We start from the raw sequence: 18,032 nt of genomic DNA, 5'->3' as shown, positions 1-18,032 counted from the left end.
GGCTCCTCCTCAGGGACTCAGGGCTGTATCTGGGTTTTAGGACCACCGTGAACATAAACAAGAAGTTTGAATGAAAGTAACATGCAGATCCTAATAAAGAAACTTCCTGCTCAAAAGCCCACAGGATGCATGGGATGTCTTTTCAGCCAGACATCGGGTGGCTTCCAGAGAGCCCTTGGGAGCATTTCCTTAATTCTCTCCCTGCCTCAGTTTTGCGTTATCTACTCTTGGAGCTGATGCGCCGTGACAGTAACTCCCGAAATTGGCCACGAAGATTCATGTGTGGGTTGAGTTACGCGTAAATTCGGTTTGCATCGCTAATGTGTCCGCGAGCAGATCATCGTCTCCCAGTGCAAGAGCAGCAAGTAATCATCACACGTTAAAATAGTTTATTTCTGTTTTCCAGTCTGTAATATTCTCAAAACAAAAATAACATCAGCTTCAGTGCCTGTTCACAATACAAAACAAAAACAACATAAAAAAAGACACCATTTGCCAAATAAGTTATTTGTTCCTAAGAGTATCAAAAGTGCAAAATATTCACCTTGTTTTCAGATCGGTCTCTAAAGTTCCATCCTTCTCCTTGACAAACGGAACAGACAGATTCAGCAGCTGCCACACTGCATTTGTTTTCAAGGGGTAGGGGCAGGCATTTGGATGGGAGCGATATTTCATCTGCAAAGATACTCTGCATCAGCTTTTAAAGAATTTTGCTTAGGAAAAACGTTTGACTGTTTTGCTTCTAATCTCTTTTTCCCAAACAGAGTAAATCACTTAAAAAAATTCATATTTCATTTCTTTTTAAATCAGGAAAGCGTTCATGTACGGACTGAGGAGGAAATCAACCTACTGATTTGAAAACTACGACCAAATTTTCATGGTCGGTAGGTGATGGCAAAGAGAGAGAGAGAAACCATGGTGCCCAGCAGAAGTCAGGGCAGTCCTGTTCACTGAAATGCTGCTGACTCCGAGCTGACAATCTCTTACACAAATTATACCACCTGCACCTGAATGATTAAAAAAAAATTGTTAAGTAGGTGTACATTCTACAAAGACTTGTTTTAGGTCAGTTTCACCTCCAGCTGCCAAACATGATACATAGGTTATATCAACCAGAAAAGCCGACTTCTAAAAATAAAACAATGTTGTCAGTCTCAAGATATTCAAAGACCAAGAAATGAACTTAAAACCAAAATTACGTCTGTGTGATTACACACGAGAAGGAGAAATGGTGGCATTGGCGGAGCGTGACAATGGCTCATACATTTGACACAGAAGTGAACAAATTCATGGAAACGTTCGTGAGGAAAGGCTTGGGTGGTCAAGGGCAGAGTTCACTTTAAAGTAGAACCTTCCTAGCATCCTCTGGGGGGGACGTTATCTTCCAACCCCAAACAGACCTGTGAGATGATTTTTGGACTGAAAAATTCACCGGGAATGTTTTGAATCCTCTCTGTTCTCACTTTCCTTTCTTCATACAAATGGAGGGTGCAGCTTTCTGTCTAAAGGTGCTTTTTATTTTAATGAGAAACATTTTTAAAAGGAACAAATCTGGGGAGGTTTTGGTTTTCAGAAATTAAGGTCACGGATTCCTCCCATTGGTACCAGAAATTAAAAACCCACCACTGAACCAGAACACAACTCACACCAGCCACTTGGCCATAAAAGACCCAGAAAATAAATTTTGAGGCTGGTGCATCAAGGAACCAAATGAATCCCTTAATCACGCCTGCCTGGGCCAGGTGCCAGGAGACACAGCGACCAGAGTAAGCATCTGATTTTTAGAGGATCATGTTGGGGGGGAAAAAAAAAAGCCTGGCAGTGATTTTTTTTTCTTTTTCTTTTTTTTAAATAAAGCTATAGACTCCATGGAAACGACAGGAATTCCTGGGCTTCAGTAATTTATTACTTGCTACTGTAGCTCAGTGTTCGAATTATTCAGGATCCAAATGGCTTAGTTTAAATTAGCACTGATGATTAAAGAAATACTAACCGAGTCAACGTCCCATCACTGATTCTGATACTTCGCTTTACAAAAGGGCAATTTGCTTTGACATCTGAACTGGTCGCTCTCTAAGGCTGTTCAAACTCCACTGGCGGTTTTGGCACCCTACCCGCCCCCCCCCCAAATGCAAACTCTCTAACTGGCGGGTGTGGTCCACTGCACACTGGGGCTCTGGAAGCCGGGGTGCTGGCAGGAGGGCGCACCCTGTTACTGGTGAAGCAGTTGTGAGTTAAGGGTGAAAGCAACTGAGAAACCACAATATAGGCCAGAAGCTCAAAGGAAGCCTTTTGCCAAAAAGGATTCTAGAACAAGTCTTTGTTCACTTGTCACAAAAGAGAGCTCAAAGTTACAGGACTTTTGGGGGTAACAGTGTTCAAAATACATTGTTGAGAAATCTTTAAGTTCCTTGATACAAAGACATGTCTGGTATTTTACTAAAGAGACACCCCGGAGGGAAGAGGTTTCTGGAGCCTGACGCCTGTCAGGCGGGCATAAGGTAGGTGTCTTGAGTTTAACATCTACTGGCTTATAGCAGCTTATCTCTACGTCCAGAGAACGAGACTAAAAATTATGGCTCCTAAGATTCATACCCTAAAACTGACAGAGGCAGAAAGGCTTGTGAGACAGACACGGAAATGGCTCAAAGTCATTACAGTACTTCTTGCCGTGCGGATCCCTCCCTGGCTAGGCTGAGCGCCGGGGAGGCGGCCGATGGGGACACCCCAAGGGGTCACTTCTGTCACTGCTCAGCCCTCCCTTCTCCTGTCTCGGGAAGAAAACCAAACTCACATGCAGGACCCCCAATTGCCCCTAGCCTTGTAAAACCATGGCTGACAAGCTGCTGCAGGGGGATACCCCCCAAATACACTTTTAGCCACTGACTACCGGAAAAAGGACCAAATGTGAGATTGCTTGGAATCAGGCCTCTTTCAGGATGCAGGGCCTAGAAGCTGCTGTGTGGGCTGTCGGTCCCACCGACACCAGCATGCGCCGGGGCAGAAGCACAGCGGGGGTGGGGGAGTAGGGGACCCGACCAGCGCTGCAGGCTCGAGGGGTTCCATCAGGCCCTGCTGCTGTCTGGAGCCCTGTGTTTCTCCCCCAGCACAGAGACAGGACAGGGGAGGGCGGTGTGAGCATAGGACAGGGATGACAAAGGAAGAGGAGATGAGCAGTCTACTTTAAATAGTGCGGCATTCAAATGAAGGGGAAAAAAACCCAAAGCAAAATATTTTGATCTAGGGGATTCAACTTGAGGTGTTTTTCACTCCTAGGTTAGAACAGGACAAAGGAAAGATTCTTCTAGCCATTGTTCCGGAAGAATAATCTAGAATCTATTCTCTGTCCGTGGTGGTAGGTGGAGTCCTGAAAAGACCTGTTCCCAAGGGCCTATTAAAAAGCCCGAAGAGTTAAAGTCTCTCTTGAGCTCCCTCAGTCTAGCTCAGGCCATGATGGGATATAAAACCTCTGTAAGGAGCCTTCAAGCAGGCGCTCCATCCATAAGGACAACTTGCTCAATTTCCCTTTGATGGGCCTGGGTCCAAGGCCACAGGAAGATTTCCCTCGAGATTCGCCCAGGTGGAGGGAAGAGTCAAGGTCGCTGCAGGACCCCATGGCCTCCTCCTCTTCCACTGCTTTCTGGGGCTTGAAGAGGCAGAAGTACTTCTTGTGGCCGTTCAGAGCCAGCACGTAACCCGTGTAGTCGCGCTCCATGAAATGCTTGTCGTACTGGTTGGGGATCGGGGCTGCGTCCTGTGCAAACTCGAGCAAGTACTCCAGCCACTCTCTGTGTTTATCCAGACTCAGGAAGGAGAAGTGCAGGCAGCTGCTCCTGGTGGAAGGACACAGCACGTTGAGTGCACAGCCCGGCACCCTGAACCGCGGGGAACACGAAGATCTTTTCAGATCTCAAATACTAGGAGGGACGCTGTGTGTCGGACGGAGCCCCAATTCGGGAAGAATGGAGGACTCCTGTGGGACGTGAGGGGGTCTGCGACGGCTGTCAGAGTCCGCTCCGGGCCCCGTGCTGGTTGCCACCGCAGGACTCTCAGTGCCTGGCTTCAGGAAAACACACGAGAGCTAGAGGACAGAGTTCCCTGAAATGCTCAGGGAAGAAGGCAACCTCCTTTGTTCGGAAGCATCAGGACAGAAGTCGAGGGAAGAAGACCCCTCGCGATGGCTTAGGTTTCTGGGCTCGAAAGGTCACGGCTGACATCTCATCGCATGCACGAAGCCCCTCATGGTCAAAGAGGAAAGGGCGACCGTGTCCTCGGTCCCCTCCTTCCCACAAGCGCTTACCCAGTGAACGTGTAGACCTCCAAAGCGAATTTCTGCAGGAGGCTGGTCTTGGTGGAATTGGACAGGATGAGGACCACGTTCATGTGGCCTGGCCTCAGGCGGACCAGGTTACTGGTGTAGGTTACATCCGTGAGCTCAGTTACCTCCACGAAGCCTTTTTTAGGAATCTTGCTGTGGAGAAATAGCAAGGAATTAAGACGGTCTCAGGATAGGGGAATGCCATTACTTTGAAAAGAAACAAGAGGAAGAAAATGCTACGTTCCCACCAGACTAGGGATGTCATTTAATGTTCTGGAGCCTGACACATCGGCAGGATGGGGACGGTCCCTGCTTGGTGGTGCTGGGCCTACAGAGGGCCGTTCAGATGCTGCGGTGCAGCTGGCGGAGAAGTGGCTTTAGGACAGGGCGAAGGGGAGCTGCATGGTTACGGTGACACAGGCTTCCCTGCTTCTGGGTCATCTAGCAACTCGGACCTGCTTTGCTTCCTGTCCCCATTATCATGTTTGAGACTGAGGGCCTGGAGGCATGGAGTAGCATCAAAGTAGGTCCTGTGTCTAAAGGCCTCGGGGGTTTCAGTAAACACTACCCAGCAGCTGATTCTTCCCGAAATTCCCATCTCACACACGAGTGGGGGGACCCAGAGAGCCGACAGACACTAGGTACTCGAACACCGCGCTCTCGGACTGCGGCCTGTGGCTCTCCTGCCTGGCAGGGGTGGGTTTGGTGTCCTGTTCAGAGAAACCTGCTGTTTTCTTTGGTGAAGCTTGGCTCGGTCTTCCCGGCCTTCTCGTGGGCCTCCTCTTTGTCTGGAGGGTTGGATTCTCGCTCATCGTTTGAGTCACTAAAGTAAGAAACAAGGAGTTTTAGGAAAGAAACAGTACACACAACCCCGAGGTTTGGGGCTCACCCTTGAGAAATCGGGCTGGGAAGCCACGGAGCCATTTACCTGAAAGCCTGAACGATGACAGTGCCGAAGAGGATGAAGAGGGCAGAGAAGACCAGGGACAGGAGAGGCATCATTTCCCGCCTGAAATGGAGTTAACAAACTCTGCTCTGCCCATGAATGATACTGGGTTTCTTTTCCGTGGCTCAGGAAAAAAAAACCCCAAACCAAAAGGCTTTCATATCAATAAACACGTTATGGTTTCGTACAAGTGAGGTTTTTTTTTGGGGGGGGGGGGGGTGAGCATGGGGGTGGGGAAAACGAGATTTTCCCTCACCGTTTTAGTTCAGATTGCTTTTTCTAAGAGTCTGATTATCTTGTCTCAATAGAATAAGGTGTGTGCTTGGTAAGTTCCGCAGAAGGAAGTGACAGGATTTATGCTGTGAACGTGGAAGAACATTCTGATATCGAGGGTGGTGACTAAAAAGTCTGTGGAAATGTTTCCCTTACTTTGATTATTATTATTTTTTTCCCCCGGCTGGAATAATTCAGCCGTGGCCCAGAGGGGTGGAGGAGGAAGAAAATGTTGACCTTTCACGACGTTCCCTAGGACGTGCTCTAAAATTTTATGCACCCACAAACACTCCTCAAAGGCCTGCCATTTTTCACGAGCTGTGCCAGGTGCCAGGAATCACAAACATGAATGAGATGCGGTTCTGCCCTTCAGGGGCTCACGGTATTATTGGGGGTGGGAGAGCCCTTCCTTCTCTGGTTAACTCACTGACTGGCTTGTACATCTCTACACAGGCCTCCATGTGTGTTGGGCCCTGGGCTGGGCACCAGGGGTGCACCGATGTAGAGGACAGGCCCAGTGGTTAAGGGGCAATCAGCAAACACACACAAAAAATAAGAGGGGGCAATCAGCAAATACGTATCCCTCTGCTTGCTGCTCTCTGTCAAATGAATAAATGAAATCTTTATTTATCTTTTTTTTTTTTTAAGATTTTATTTATTTAACAGACAGAGATCACAAATAAGCAGAGGGAGACAGAGAGAGGGGGGAAGCAGGCTCCCTGCTGAGCAGAGAGCCCGATGTGGGGCTTGATCCCAGGACTCTGGGATCATGACCTGAGCCAAAGGCAGAGGCTTTAGCCCACTGAGCCACCCAGGAGCCCCAAAATCTTTATTTATCTTTAAAAAGACTTTATTTTAGTTTGACAGAGAGAGAGCACACTATCAAGGGGAGTGGGAGCCAGATATGGGACTCAATCCCAGGACTCTGGGATCATGATGAGAGCCGAAGGCAGAGGCTTAATAACTGAGCCCCCCAGGTGCCCCGATAAATAAAATCTTAAAAAAAAAAAAAAAGATAAAGGGAACAGTCGTTGAAAACATGTAAAGATTCTTCCACTTGCCTGTATTGAGTATACACTGGAATCAAAGAAAGACAGATTCAAGAGAAAAACAGTGGTTCTGCTATCGATGGAGAAAAAGAACTTTCATCTAGCAATACTCCTACCAGTTGTTGTGAAATATGCTGTCCCAGCAGTCTGAGATGTAGTCAGAAGCAGAGTAGACCCACCGGAGGAGAAAGATCTAAGGACAGAGAAAATGTGGGATGGTAAGGACTGAGCCCCCGAGCCTGGGGCAGAGAGGTCCTCACCCAACACAGCGTGCAGCCTGCCTCTGCTCTGGCTCTGGGAGCCCTGCCCGGTGCCCCCTCTCCTGGGCTACATGCTTACAGGCGCAAGTTCGTCCGTCAGGTCCGGGAGTACAGCTTCGGAGGACAGCAGAGCCGGGTCTCTGCGCAGCTGGTCGAGGTAGCCCAAGAGTGTGAACTTATCGCTCTCACTCCCTGTCCAGGGAGCCTCCAGCGTTTTATACACCACCCTTCCTCCCGTGGTGCGTCTCTCCAAGATAGACACCTAGGGGAAAAGGCCGGAAACCATTACAAGTCTTCAAGTTTGTTAGCTTTTTTTTTTCTCAAGGAGGACGGTAAAAAGGATCCAGTGAAGGCAGCGGTAAGCTTGAACAGGAATATGGATGGGTATAAAGTATGTGCACAAGATTTAAGTTCTTTCTGACAAAGGACACCATGTTTATGGTGACTTTCCAAAGTTTCTGCTGAAAGTTAAAGCTCTTTCTTATGAGTAGACTTTTTCCTGTAACTTCTGACTTAAAAGTGTAATAAGGAACTTTGAGTTTTTTAGAACGATTTTCCATTATTACCAAAACGATGACAAAGACAGGGAAGAATTTACTGCTTCTGTAGAGTGATGACAAAGGAGGGGAAGGGAAGAGAGATCAATTAAAATGAAGTGAGAGAGGCAGAAGGAGGGAGATTTTACTGCCTAAGGAAGCCTAAGGAAGATTTTACAAACTAGGTATTCTATTTTTTTTTTCCCAAGTAGTGGACGTGGACCCCAACACAGGGCTTGAACTCAAGACCCCGAGATCAAGAGTTGGACACTTAACCAACTGAGATTCCCAGGTGTCCCTTACAAACTAGGTATTCTAAGACTACACCTGTCATGGGGAAAAAAAAAATTATTGAAAAGAACTGATTGCTCTTGAACCTTTACTCATAAGAAAGACGTTTTCTGGGAAGATCTAATGCTGAAAATCTAGGAGGTGAAATCACTAGGGTAAAAGATTGTTTCAAGAGTAGGCTTTCAAAACAGGTTCAGAGGTTTCTGGATTTCTTGCAATCTGTATTCAAAACTGTCAAAGAAGGGAGAAAGAGGTCAGGTGCCACAAGTGTGTCAAGAGCTCAGACTACGAAGAGAATCCATGACTCACCGCTGATTTTCCTTGAAACATATCACTGTCTGGTAGTAAGGTGTTGGCAAACTCCTGCTGCCGATTGCTGTAGACGTGCACGAATCTCACTGTGTCTTGTGTGTTTGCCAAGGCAAAGGACAGGAAAGCCTCAAAGGGTTTACTCAGCTTGGTAGCCTCGGGGGTCAGTAAAACCACACAGTACCTGCACAACGACAGAAGAGAAGACTTTATAATCCATCTCCAAGGCTGAGGCTAGAACAAGAGAAGGTGAAGAAGAGGCTCGCTCGTTTTACAGAAGCGAATACATTTTACTAATGGACGCTGTACGTCAGAAGTCTCTAATGAGAGACGATTTCCAAGTCATCAGTGACCTGCTTCTCTTCTAGACTGGTGACAGCTTCCCCAAACCAAACGTTATCACACTTGGGAATTTGTTTTGTGGCAAAGGCCTCTGAATCCTTCCAGAAGCTGGCCGTTCAAGTGTCTCCACAACAGGCAGAGCTGGTCAGATCTGTCTTGGGCCATTAGCCGGATTGCACAGGAACACGTCACCTCTCAGAGGTGAGCAAAGACCCGAACGGGCTGAGCCATATGGTGAAAAAGGGGTCAGGGCATTCCAGGCAGAGAGAACCTCAAGTGCAAAGACCCCTGGATGGGGAGAGACTGGACCCAGCACACAGTTCCAGGAAGACCACTGGCTGCTGTGTGGAGAACCGCCTGGACGGCACAAGAGGGGAAGAGAACGGAACGGAAGCAGAGCCTGGCTGGGAGGCTAGCATGGGGGTCTCCAGAGGTGGCGGTGGTAAAAAAGGTGAGAAGTGAACGGATCTGGGATCGTTTCTGAAAGCCGCGTACACAATCTTTGAGTCCATGAAATTCTTCTTTCTATCGAATTCAAGTCTTTCTTCTCCCTTAGTCTTATAAAGGAATCAGAAATATCTGGAAACATAGGGAAGTTCTCCCATTTTAAACAATATTGGCATTGTATTTTCAAACACGATGATTAGAATGTTTTCCTTCCTTCCATACCTAGACACGTTGCATGATGAAAAAGTCCTACATTTAAAGCCACTAACTGATTAATCTGAAAGGGGTCTAATAAATATTTCCTTTGTGTTTCTAGACTTTTTAGATACTCTGTATGAATAAGTATGCCTCAGCCTTCCCATTCCCAGCTAATTCTCTCAACATTTCCTCAGTGTCCTTCACTTTCCGAAAGTTAAGTGTTTTCCCAGCCCCCTACCCTAGGCCTCCCAAGGCGCACTCTGCATGGAACCTTCTATTGGAAACAGCGACATGTTCATATCCAGACTTCTTCAGAGGGACCCAGGCTCTCCCTGACAGCTGGCTAAAGTCTACTCACCCTTCTGGCCTTAGCTAAAGGGTTATGAATGAGGGAGATCTTCTCTGACGCCCCCTGGGGCCTGGCTGGCACCCTGGATACTTGTATACCCCACTACTAACATAAAGAGTTAAGTTCTGACATCACAGGCAGAGGTTTAACTGCCCGGTAGAGAAGTGTGACATGTCCCCTCTCCTGCGGCGACAAGCAGAGGCAGAGCCTGGCATCCTTACTTCCTCTGTCGGTGAGACCGCTTCACGGGGCAGAGCTCATGGAAGAACTTCTGGCTGGTGAGCCTGGCTGCCAGCAGATACTTGTTTTGGGTGATGAAGTCGTCGATGACCTGTTTCTTCATACCTCGGGCCTGCAGAAAAACCAAGAAACAGTTGATTTTTATACCCCTTTCGCACTGCAAATGGGCTTTACTCAAAGCTTAAATAAAATGTGGCTGACCCATGATACTTTAACAGCGGTGTATGGTGACAGATGGTAGCCACACTCGTGGTGAGCACAGCATACAGAGAAGCTGAATCACTTTCTTGTATACGTGAAACTAATGTCACACTGTATGTAAACTATACTCAAGGAAAAAAATTATTAAAAAAAGAAAAAGACCTGGAAAAAGAACTGACCCGGGCTAAATTATACATCAAACAAGACAGAGCTGTGTGAATAAAAACCCTGGTGATCTATTTCAACAGCTCAGGGCTGCAAACAACAACAGAGCTATTTCAGGTCAAGGGAAAATCAATGAAGTATTTTTGTATATGGTTATATGCTGGCAGATTTAAAGAGCCCCCCCCCCTTTTGTTTAATTTGACAGAGAACACAAGTAGGCAGAGAGGCAGGCAGAGAGAGAGAGAGAAGGAAGCAGGCTCCCCGCTGAGCAGAGAGCCGGATGTGGGGCTCGATCCCAGGACCCTGGGATCATGACCTGAGCTGAAGGCAGAGGCTTTAACCCACTGAGCCACCCAGGCGCCCCTTTTAAAAAGATTTTTAAATAGGCTCCACACTCAATGTTTGGACTCATAGCCCTGAGACTCAGAGTCACACACTCTACCAACTCAGCCAGCCACGTGCCCCTAACAGGTCATTTTGAATTCCAGGCAAACTGATTTTGCTTTAAGATGGAGAACAAACTGAACAATTAAAAATAAACTCCAAAGTGACAAAGTATAAAAGGCAGACTATAAAACTATATCATGGTCACTTTGTTATCACTAATTTTTGTGCATTTTGGAGGACTGAAATGATACATCCAGCAGGTTGTCTGACCACAACCTAGAAATCCATATAAAATGTCAACAAGAATATCTATCTCTACATGTTAAGGAACGTACTCAAATCACCTACTTATCTAAGAAGAGCCTACCAGATATTAGGAAAATACTCTGAATTTTTTAAATAAGTATTTATTTATTTGAGAGAGAGAGGGAGAGAAACAGAATGAGTGGGAGGGGCAGAAAGAGAGGGAGAGAGACTCTCAAGCAGATTCCCCACTGAGCGTGGAGCCCGATGCAGGCCTCAATCTCATGACCCTGAGATCATGAGCTGAGCCAAAATCAAGAGTCGGACACTTAACCAACTGTGCCACCCAGATGCCCCGTGAATCTGAATGACTCAGGAAAGTACTGTTTATAAACCCTGGGGTGCAGATAAAGCCATACTTAGAGGGTAATGTTACAACGAATAAAACAGAAAAGAAATTAATGACCTAGATGCCCAATCAAGAAGTTTAAAAAAAAAAAAAAAAAAGGAATAGCAAAAAATATGAAAGGGAAAAGAAGGACATAATAAAGATAAAAACAGAGATCCACGGGGTGCCTGGATGGCTCAGTGGGTTAAAGCCTCTGCCTTCAGCTCGGGTCATGATCCCGGGGTCCTGGAACTGAGACCCGCATTAGGCTCTCTGCTCAGCAGGAAGCCTGCTTCCTCCTCTCCCTCTGCCTGCCTCTCTGCCTACTTGGGATCTGTCAAATAAATAAATAAAATCTTAAAAAAAAAAAATAGAGATCCACAAAGCAAAACAAACATAGAAAAAGGAAAAGAAGTAAAGAATTAACAAAGCCAAAGCTGGTTCTTTGGAAGAGCTAATAAAATGGACAAACCTCTGGTAAAACCCATCACGCAAATGAGGAAGCACAAAAAACCACTACTAAGGGTGACAAGGAGGAATCACCAGCTATGTTGTAAAAGTTAAAAGAAAAAGTCACTTAAATTCAAAAATTTAGAGGAGATAGATATTTTTCTAGAAAAATACAGCAGTATCTGAAAAAATAGAAAGCTTAAACAGTTGCGTAACCGTTAAAGAAGGTGAACCGGCGGCAGTCAGAGATCCTTCCTTAAACACCAACTCAAGGCCCAGATGGTGTCACAGATGGCTTTGATGAAACTTTCAAGAGGACAATCCAATCTTACATAAAGTCTTCCTGAGAATAGAAAAAGGGACAACGCTCCCACCTCACTTCAGGAAGCAAAGCCTCACACAGGCATCAGGAGAAAGAAAAGTCAGAAGTCAACCTCATTTCTGAACACAAAGGCAAAAATCCTCAACAAGATATTAGCAAACTGAACCCAGCAATACGTTGAAAGCATAATACAAATCGTGATCTTGTTGGACTTATCTTGATGAACTCAGGTTTAACTTTAGAAAATGAATTAATGTATTTAGCACATTTTAGAAGAGGAAAGAATAAAGAAAGAAGAAAAATCAGGATAATCTCAATGGCTGGAAATGGAAATGGGGGCGCCTGGGTGGCTCAGTGGGTTAAGCCGCTGCCTTCGGCTCAGGTCGTGATCTCAGGGTCCTGGGATCGAGTCCCGCGTTGGGCTCTCTGCTCAGCAGGGAGCCTGTTTCCCTCTCTCTCTCTGCCTGCCTCTCTATCTACTTGTGATTTCTCTCTGTCAAATAAATAAATAAAATCTTAAAAAAAAAAAAAAAGAAAAAATGGAAATGGAAAAATCCATCTGATAAGCACTAATACCGTTCAGGTCAGCAGTAAATAGAAGGGAACTTCCGTGACCTGATGAGGGTGGCTACAGAAAGCCTTCTGCAAGCACCATACTGGGGACATGGAGATCAAGAACAGGGATGCCCTCATCACTACATTTCCCTTTTTTTTTTTTTTAAGATTCTATTTGTTGGTTGGTTGGTTGATTGGTTGGTTGATTTATTTATTCGGGTGAGGGGAGAGAACGTGCATGCTCGCACATGATGGGGAAGGGGAGTAAAAGGAGAGGGAGAGAGAGACTCTCCAGCACACTCCCTGCCGAGCGTGGAGCCTGACACGGGGCTGGATCCCAGGACCCTGGGATCATGACCTGAGCCAAAATCAAGAGTCAGATGCTCAACCGACTGAGCTACCCAGGCCCTCCCTCCATCACTACATTTCTTTCCTCCTTTTCTTTCTTTCTCTCTCTCTTTCATTTTTTCTTTCTTTCAAGATTTTACTTATTTGAGAGAGAGAACGAGAGAGAGCACAGAGGGAGAGGCAGAGGGAGAGGCAGAGCGAGAAGCAGACTCCCCCTGAGCACAGAGACTGATGCGGGGCTGGATCCCAGGCACCGGGGATGATGACCTGAGCCTAAGGCAGGCACCTTTTTTTTTTTTTTTAAGAGATTTTATTTATTTATTTGACATACAGAGATCACAAGCAGGCAGAAAGAGAGGAGAAAGCAGGCTTTCAGAGGAGCAGAGAGCCGGATGTGGGGCTCGATCCCAGGACCCTGGGATCATGACCTGAGCTGAAGGCAGAGGCTTTAACCCACTGAGCCACCCAGGCGCCCCCGAAGGCAGACGCTTAACTGACTGAGCCACCCAGGCGTCCCTTTCTGTTTGTTTTTATGGTGAGTGCTTAGGAGTGAAAAACAGCTGCTTACTGGTGGTCTGGGTCCCATGCCTGGGTTTACGCACTGGGCTGTGACTTGGCTGGTGCACTGGGCTGCACACAAGGCCGCACATGGGGCCGCGCTCTGGCAGTTTCACCCACTATGGCTCTCGTACCATCAGCGTAAGTGTCAACACAGAGCAAAAGGACAAATTACGTCTTTATGTTATTATGAAGACTGTTCTGATCTCACAGACTTCTCACCCTCACCCCAAGGGCTGTGAACCTGTGCAAACTGCTGTCCTAGAGAAACCCAGATAGACTGAGATACACATGTTCATGGAAACATGTCTCCTAAAGCCCCCAAATGCCCATCGAGGGAAGAAAGAATCAAGAAATTAGCACGTGGCCATAAATCCTGCAGACCCAACACAACACATTTGGCAGTGCGCCACAAAACAAGCGGGACCACCAGCGTCACCTACTATGTGACCTGCCATGGGGTGGCGCCAATTTCAGACCCACAGGAGCAAACTGGAAAAGCATCCATTGTGCCAGTAATTTTTTTTTTAAGAGAGCAAGAGAGCGAGCCTGTGTGTATGCACAGGAGGACGGAGGCACAGAGGGCTACGGAGAATCTTCAACAGGCTCTACCCACAGCACCGAGATGGGTGCGGGGCTCGATCTCACAACCCTGAGATCATGACCTGAGGCGAAATCAAGAGTGGGATGCTTAACCGACTGAGCCCCCCAGGCGCCCCGTGCCAGTAATTCTGTAAATGTATCTGAGTTACAACTTCCCCCAAGGGACCAATGAATCATTCTCAAGAGGAAAAGCTATTCCTGAAAAGCAATTTCGGAAGTCTTCATAGATAAATCCTGAATTGAGAAGTTCTTTTCCTTTCTTCATTGCCGGCATGTTTTCTTCCTGACTCAGCTCCTCGGCCACGGGGCAGGGCAACGCCTTTTTAACTGCCTGAGGTTGCCCAGAAATCTGTTCTTGGCCCCCTCCTCCTCTCACCGACTACCAATGCCTGGCAGGTGGCTTCCCACTGGGGACTTCTGCCTCTCACCACTCGCTGAGGAGCTACAGACCTCCCTCCCCAGCCCACTAAGACCTGGATCCCTACACCCCACTGTCCGGGGGACACCATCCCTCAGACTTCCTGTAGGCTGCTCGCGTTCTGTACCTCCACAGCTGAATCCATTACCTTCTAAACCTGCCCTTCTCTCCTCACTGGCCCCCTACCCCATCTGGTTCTGCCTCACGCCAGGTCCTTCCCGGAGTCCCAGCCTCAAGGGCCCTTGCCCTATGTTCACATCAGAGTGAGTCACCCAGGCTGGTGGATGGAAATTGCCTCCAGGCCTCTCTCCTCCGATGGAGTCGTGAGGACAGAGACTAACTCTGGATGTCAGAGCTCCTCTGTATTCCCTCCACAACAGGCAGGCAACAAAATGTTTAAGGAGTGAATGAAATAAGCGATTTTTTAGAACTTCTCATTCTAGCTTCCTTTAAGAGAGGATGAGTCAGAGGCTTCCTACTGCTTTAAAAAAAAATTATATGCATATATATATATATATATATATATATATATATATATTTGGCTGGCTCAGTTGGTAGAGTATGCTGACTCCTGATCTGAGGGTAGCAGGTTCAAGCCCCATGTTTGGTGTAGAGATTATGTGGAAAAAAAATTTTAGGAAAAAAAAAAATTAAAAATAACATTAAAGAAATAAAGTAATACATGTCCACAAAAGGGATTTTTGAAAACCCAAGTATTAGGATAATATGTAATTTTGCCATCAAGAGATGCATTTATTTCCAGCTTTTTCCTACGTGCACGCACGCGCACGCACACGCACACACAGGTCACAAAATCGAGATCAGTGTTTAGGCGTGTCTAGAATTGACATCTACTGAGATCCTTCAGTCTGTGCTAGGTCTACTTCAAGTTTCATTCTCTTACAGACCTCATCTAAGTGATTCTGTCTGCGTTATTAGTTCACTACTGTGGAACTCGGGTCTGAGATGACCAGGGAGAGGGTTCAGACCTGCTACAGACTTGTGCCTCAATTTTGTCTCCTGTTTGCCCCTTTCAACCTTATGTGATGAAAACTGTCCCCATCAGTAAGTGTTCTAGAACTGCCTTTTTTTTTTTTTTAAAGATTTTTTATTTATTTATCTGACAGACAGAGATCACAAGTAGACAGAGAGGCAGGCCGAGAGAGAGGAAGAAGCAGGCTCCCCACTGAGCAGAGAGCCCGATACGAGGCTCGATCCCAGGACCCCGGGATCATGACCTGAGCCGAAAGCAGAGGCTTTAACCCACTGAGCCACCCAGGCGCCCCTAGAACTGCCGTTTTAATGGCTCAACGGCTATATAGTAGTCCGTTTGGTGTATACCAATAATTAGCCTACTGTTGGATACTTCTATTTTTCCCCCCAGTGAAACTGGTTACAAATGATAATGTCTCTATAATTTTGGCCTGAATTCCTTTTCCCTGAGGACAGATTCCTAAAAAGTAATCTCATCTCTCTTAGGTCTTTACGGAAGCCGCCTCTTAGTGAGGCCTTTCTCAGTCATTCTGCTTTAAAATATGGGAACCTGCTCTCCCAACTCCCCACTCCCTTCTCCTGCTTTGTTTTTCCTCTTGGTGCTTCTCCCCTTACGACAGGCCACCATGGAGTAATGTTATGCCCATTTTCTGTCGTACAGCTAGAACAGGGGGTAGACCTTGGAACAAGGAATTGAGGTGACTTTGTTCAGGGCTTTGTCCCCAGCGCAGGGCAGTATTTGGCCCATATGAGGTACTCAGGAGTACTCTTTTGGTGAATGAATCCAGGCAATTGGCCTATTATCACCTAATTGCTTTTCTGAAAACTTCTGAAGCTTCCTCCAGCTCCGCAAAAGGCTGCCTGTTCAACTATCTTCTCTTTGAAAATCTTTAACATGTTGGGAGAAGAAAATGTTAAACTGGCTTTTATTAGTCAGATTTAATTTTTAAAAGTGATTATTAGTCACCTGAGTCTCTTCTCAGAATTTTATTCATATTCTCAGCCTACCCTGCTTGGGAAATTTTATTAAAATTTTTTAAAATTGAGGTGAAATTCACATAACATAAAATTAACTATTTAAAATATCACTCCGTGGCATTTTGTACATTCACAGTGTTGTGTAACAATCACCTCTCTCTAGTCCCAAACATTTCCATCACCCCGAAAGAAAACTCTATACCCATTAAGCAATCACTTTTGGGAAGTATTGTGTTGATCTCTTTGATTAGAAGAAGCTCATGAGAAATTAAAGATAATCTTTTGTAGATCGGTTGTAAGTATTTCCCTTAGCTTATTGTTTAACTTAAAATTTTTGAAGTATTTACATATAAATTTTAAACTTACACACAAATTAAGATTTTCCAACAAGATTTTCAGCCCTTATCTTTTTTATTTTTAAAGATTTCATTTATTTATTTGACAGAGAGACAGCGACAGAGGGAACACAAGCAGGGGGCGTGGGAGGGGGAGAAGCAGGCTCCCCGCTGAGCAGGGAGCCCGATGTGAGGCTCCACTCCAGGACCCTGGGACCACGGCCCGAGCCTAAGGACTGAGACACCCAGGTGCCCTGAACCCTTCCTTACCTTAAGATCAGATATTCACTTATATGTTCTCTGAGTTAGTTTACTATGGTTTTCTTTCATTCCTTTTTGTTGTTTTATATTTAATTTTTAAATTTATTTTTGTAATTTATTTTAGAATAAGATTATTGATTCTCTGACAGGATCACTTTAGAGATAAAAGGTGATGACTGTTTCTTATTTTATTGAAAAAAGTTTTTTAAAGATTTTATTTATTCCTTTGACAGAGTGAGACGAAGCGAGAGAGGGAGCACAGCAGGGGGAGCGGGAGAGGGAGAAGCAGGCTCTGCACGGAGCAGGGAGCCCGACGTGGGGCTCGATCTCAGGACTCCAGAATCATGACCTGAGCCAAAGGCAGACGTTTAACGACGGAGCCACCCAGCCACCCCTAAAGATTTAACTAATCTTTATACCTAATGTGGGTCTTGAACCTACAACCCCGAGACAGAGGAGAGTCACATGCTCTATGTCTAAGTCAACTGGGTGCCCCTCTTATTATTTTACTTTTGTGGCAAAATATATAATAAGAATGGACCATTTTAACCCTTTCCAAGTGCGTAATTCTGTGGCATTTAGTACATTCACACTGTTGCGAGCTGTCACAGCCATCCACCTTCCGAATCTTTTTATCTTCCCAAGTGGAAACTGTCTTCATGAAACACTAACTCCCCTATCTTCCCTCAGCCTGGGGCACCAACACCGTCTTATTTTCTGCCCAGAGATTATTTTTTGAGTAAAACAGACCCAAATTGGATAAAAACCAAATTTGTTTTTAAATTTCATGCCTCTGAAGGAAGAAATGAAAAACGAATTTCTCCTTCTCACTGGTTCTGTTCAGTGTTGCTGTTTATTTCTAAAGGCCCAAGACACAATGTGAGTGCGGCCGCAAGCCAGGGCGACTTCCACGTACCTGGATAACGTCTGCAGGCTTGTTTATGTGTTCTTTAAAGATCAAGATGGTGGGGGCATAGACGTTGACATTGTACTGTCTTGTCATCTCTTCGGCCCCTCTCAGACCGACGTGTACATATCCAAATGACAAATAATCTTTGTATGCAAAAGCAGTCAACTGTTTGGGTGTAAGAGAGAGGAAGAAACTAAATTGGTGGCAGGATCACACAAACCAAGACAGACCCGTTCACACCACAGGTGGAGACGATTCCTAACTTGTACAGCCCCACTCGGGCTGCTAGTGCCCTTGAAGGAATTCTAGAGCATTTCACGCCTGAAAACTGTACCCAGAAAGCTAAACACAGTGAATTT

General features: G+C 46.0%; 1 protein-coding gene across 3 annotated transcripts in view; it reads right to left on the bottom strand.

The window, feature by feature from the left end:
* Positions 1-366: 366 nt before the first annotated feature.
* DNAJC16 (DnaJ heat shock protein family (Hsp40) member C16) overlaps positions 367-18,032 on the bottom strand; it is a 35,227-nt gene continuing 17,561 nt past the window's right edge. For 2 of the 3 annotated variants that reach the window (XM_059376236.1, XM_059376238.1), the window contains 9 exons: positions 17,680-17,838; positions 9,540-9,670; positions 7,983-8,166; positions 6,926-7,108; positions 6,703-6,779; positions 5,247-5,327; positions 5,043-5,141; positions 4,301-4,471; positions 367-3,833 (listed from right to left, as the gene is read on the bottom strand). In XM_059376236.1, the coding sequence (XP_059232219.1) occupies positions 3,434-3,833; positions 4,301-4,471; positions 5,043-5,141; positions 5,247-5,327; positions 6,703-6,779; positions 6,926-7,108; positions 7,983-8,166; positions 9,540-9,670; positions 17,680-17,838 (1,485 nt within the window). In that variant the 3' untranslated portion in view covers positions 367-3,433. Of the gene's footprint in view, positions 3,834-4,300; positions 4,472-5,032; positions 5,142-5,246; positions 5,328-6,702; positions 6,780-6,925; positions 7,109-7,982; positions 8,167-9,539; positions 9,671-17,679; positions 17,839-18,032 lie in introns of those variants that run through there. The other variant, XM_059376237.1, reaches the window with a different exon arrangement.

This window comes from Mustela nigripes, chromosome 14, assembly GCF_022355385.1.
Source record: "Mustela nigripes isolate SB6536 chromosome 14, MUSNIG.SB6536, whole genome shotgun sequence".
NCBI lineage: Eukaryota > Metazoa > Chordata > Mammalia > Carnivora > Mustelidae > Mustela > Mustela nigripes.
This window is presented reverse-complemented; position numbering and strand designations above follow the sequence as displayed.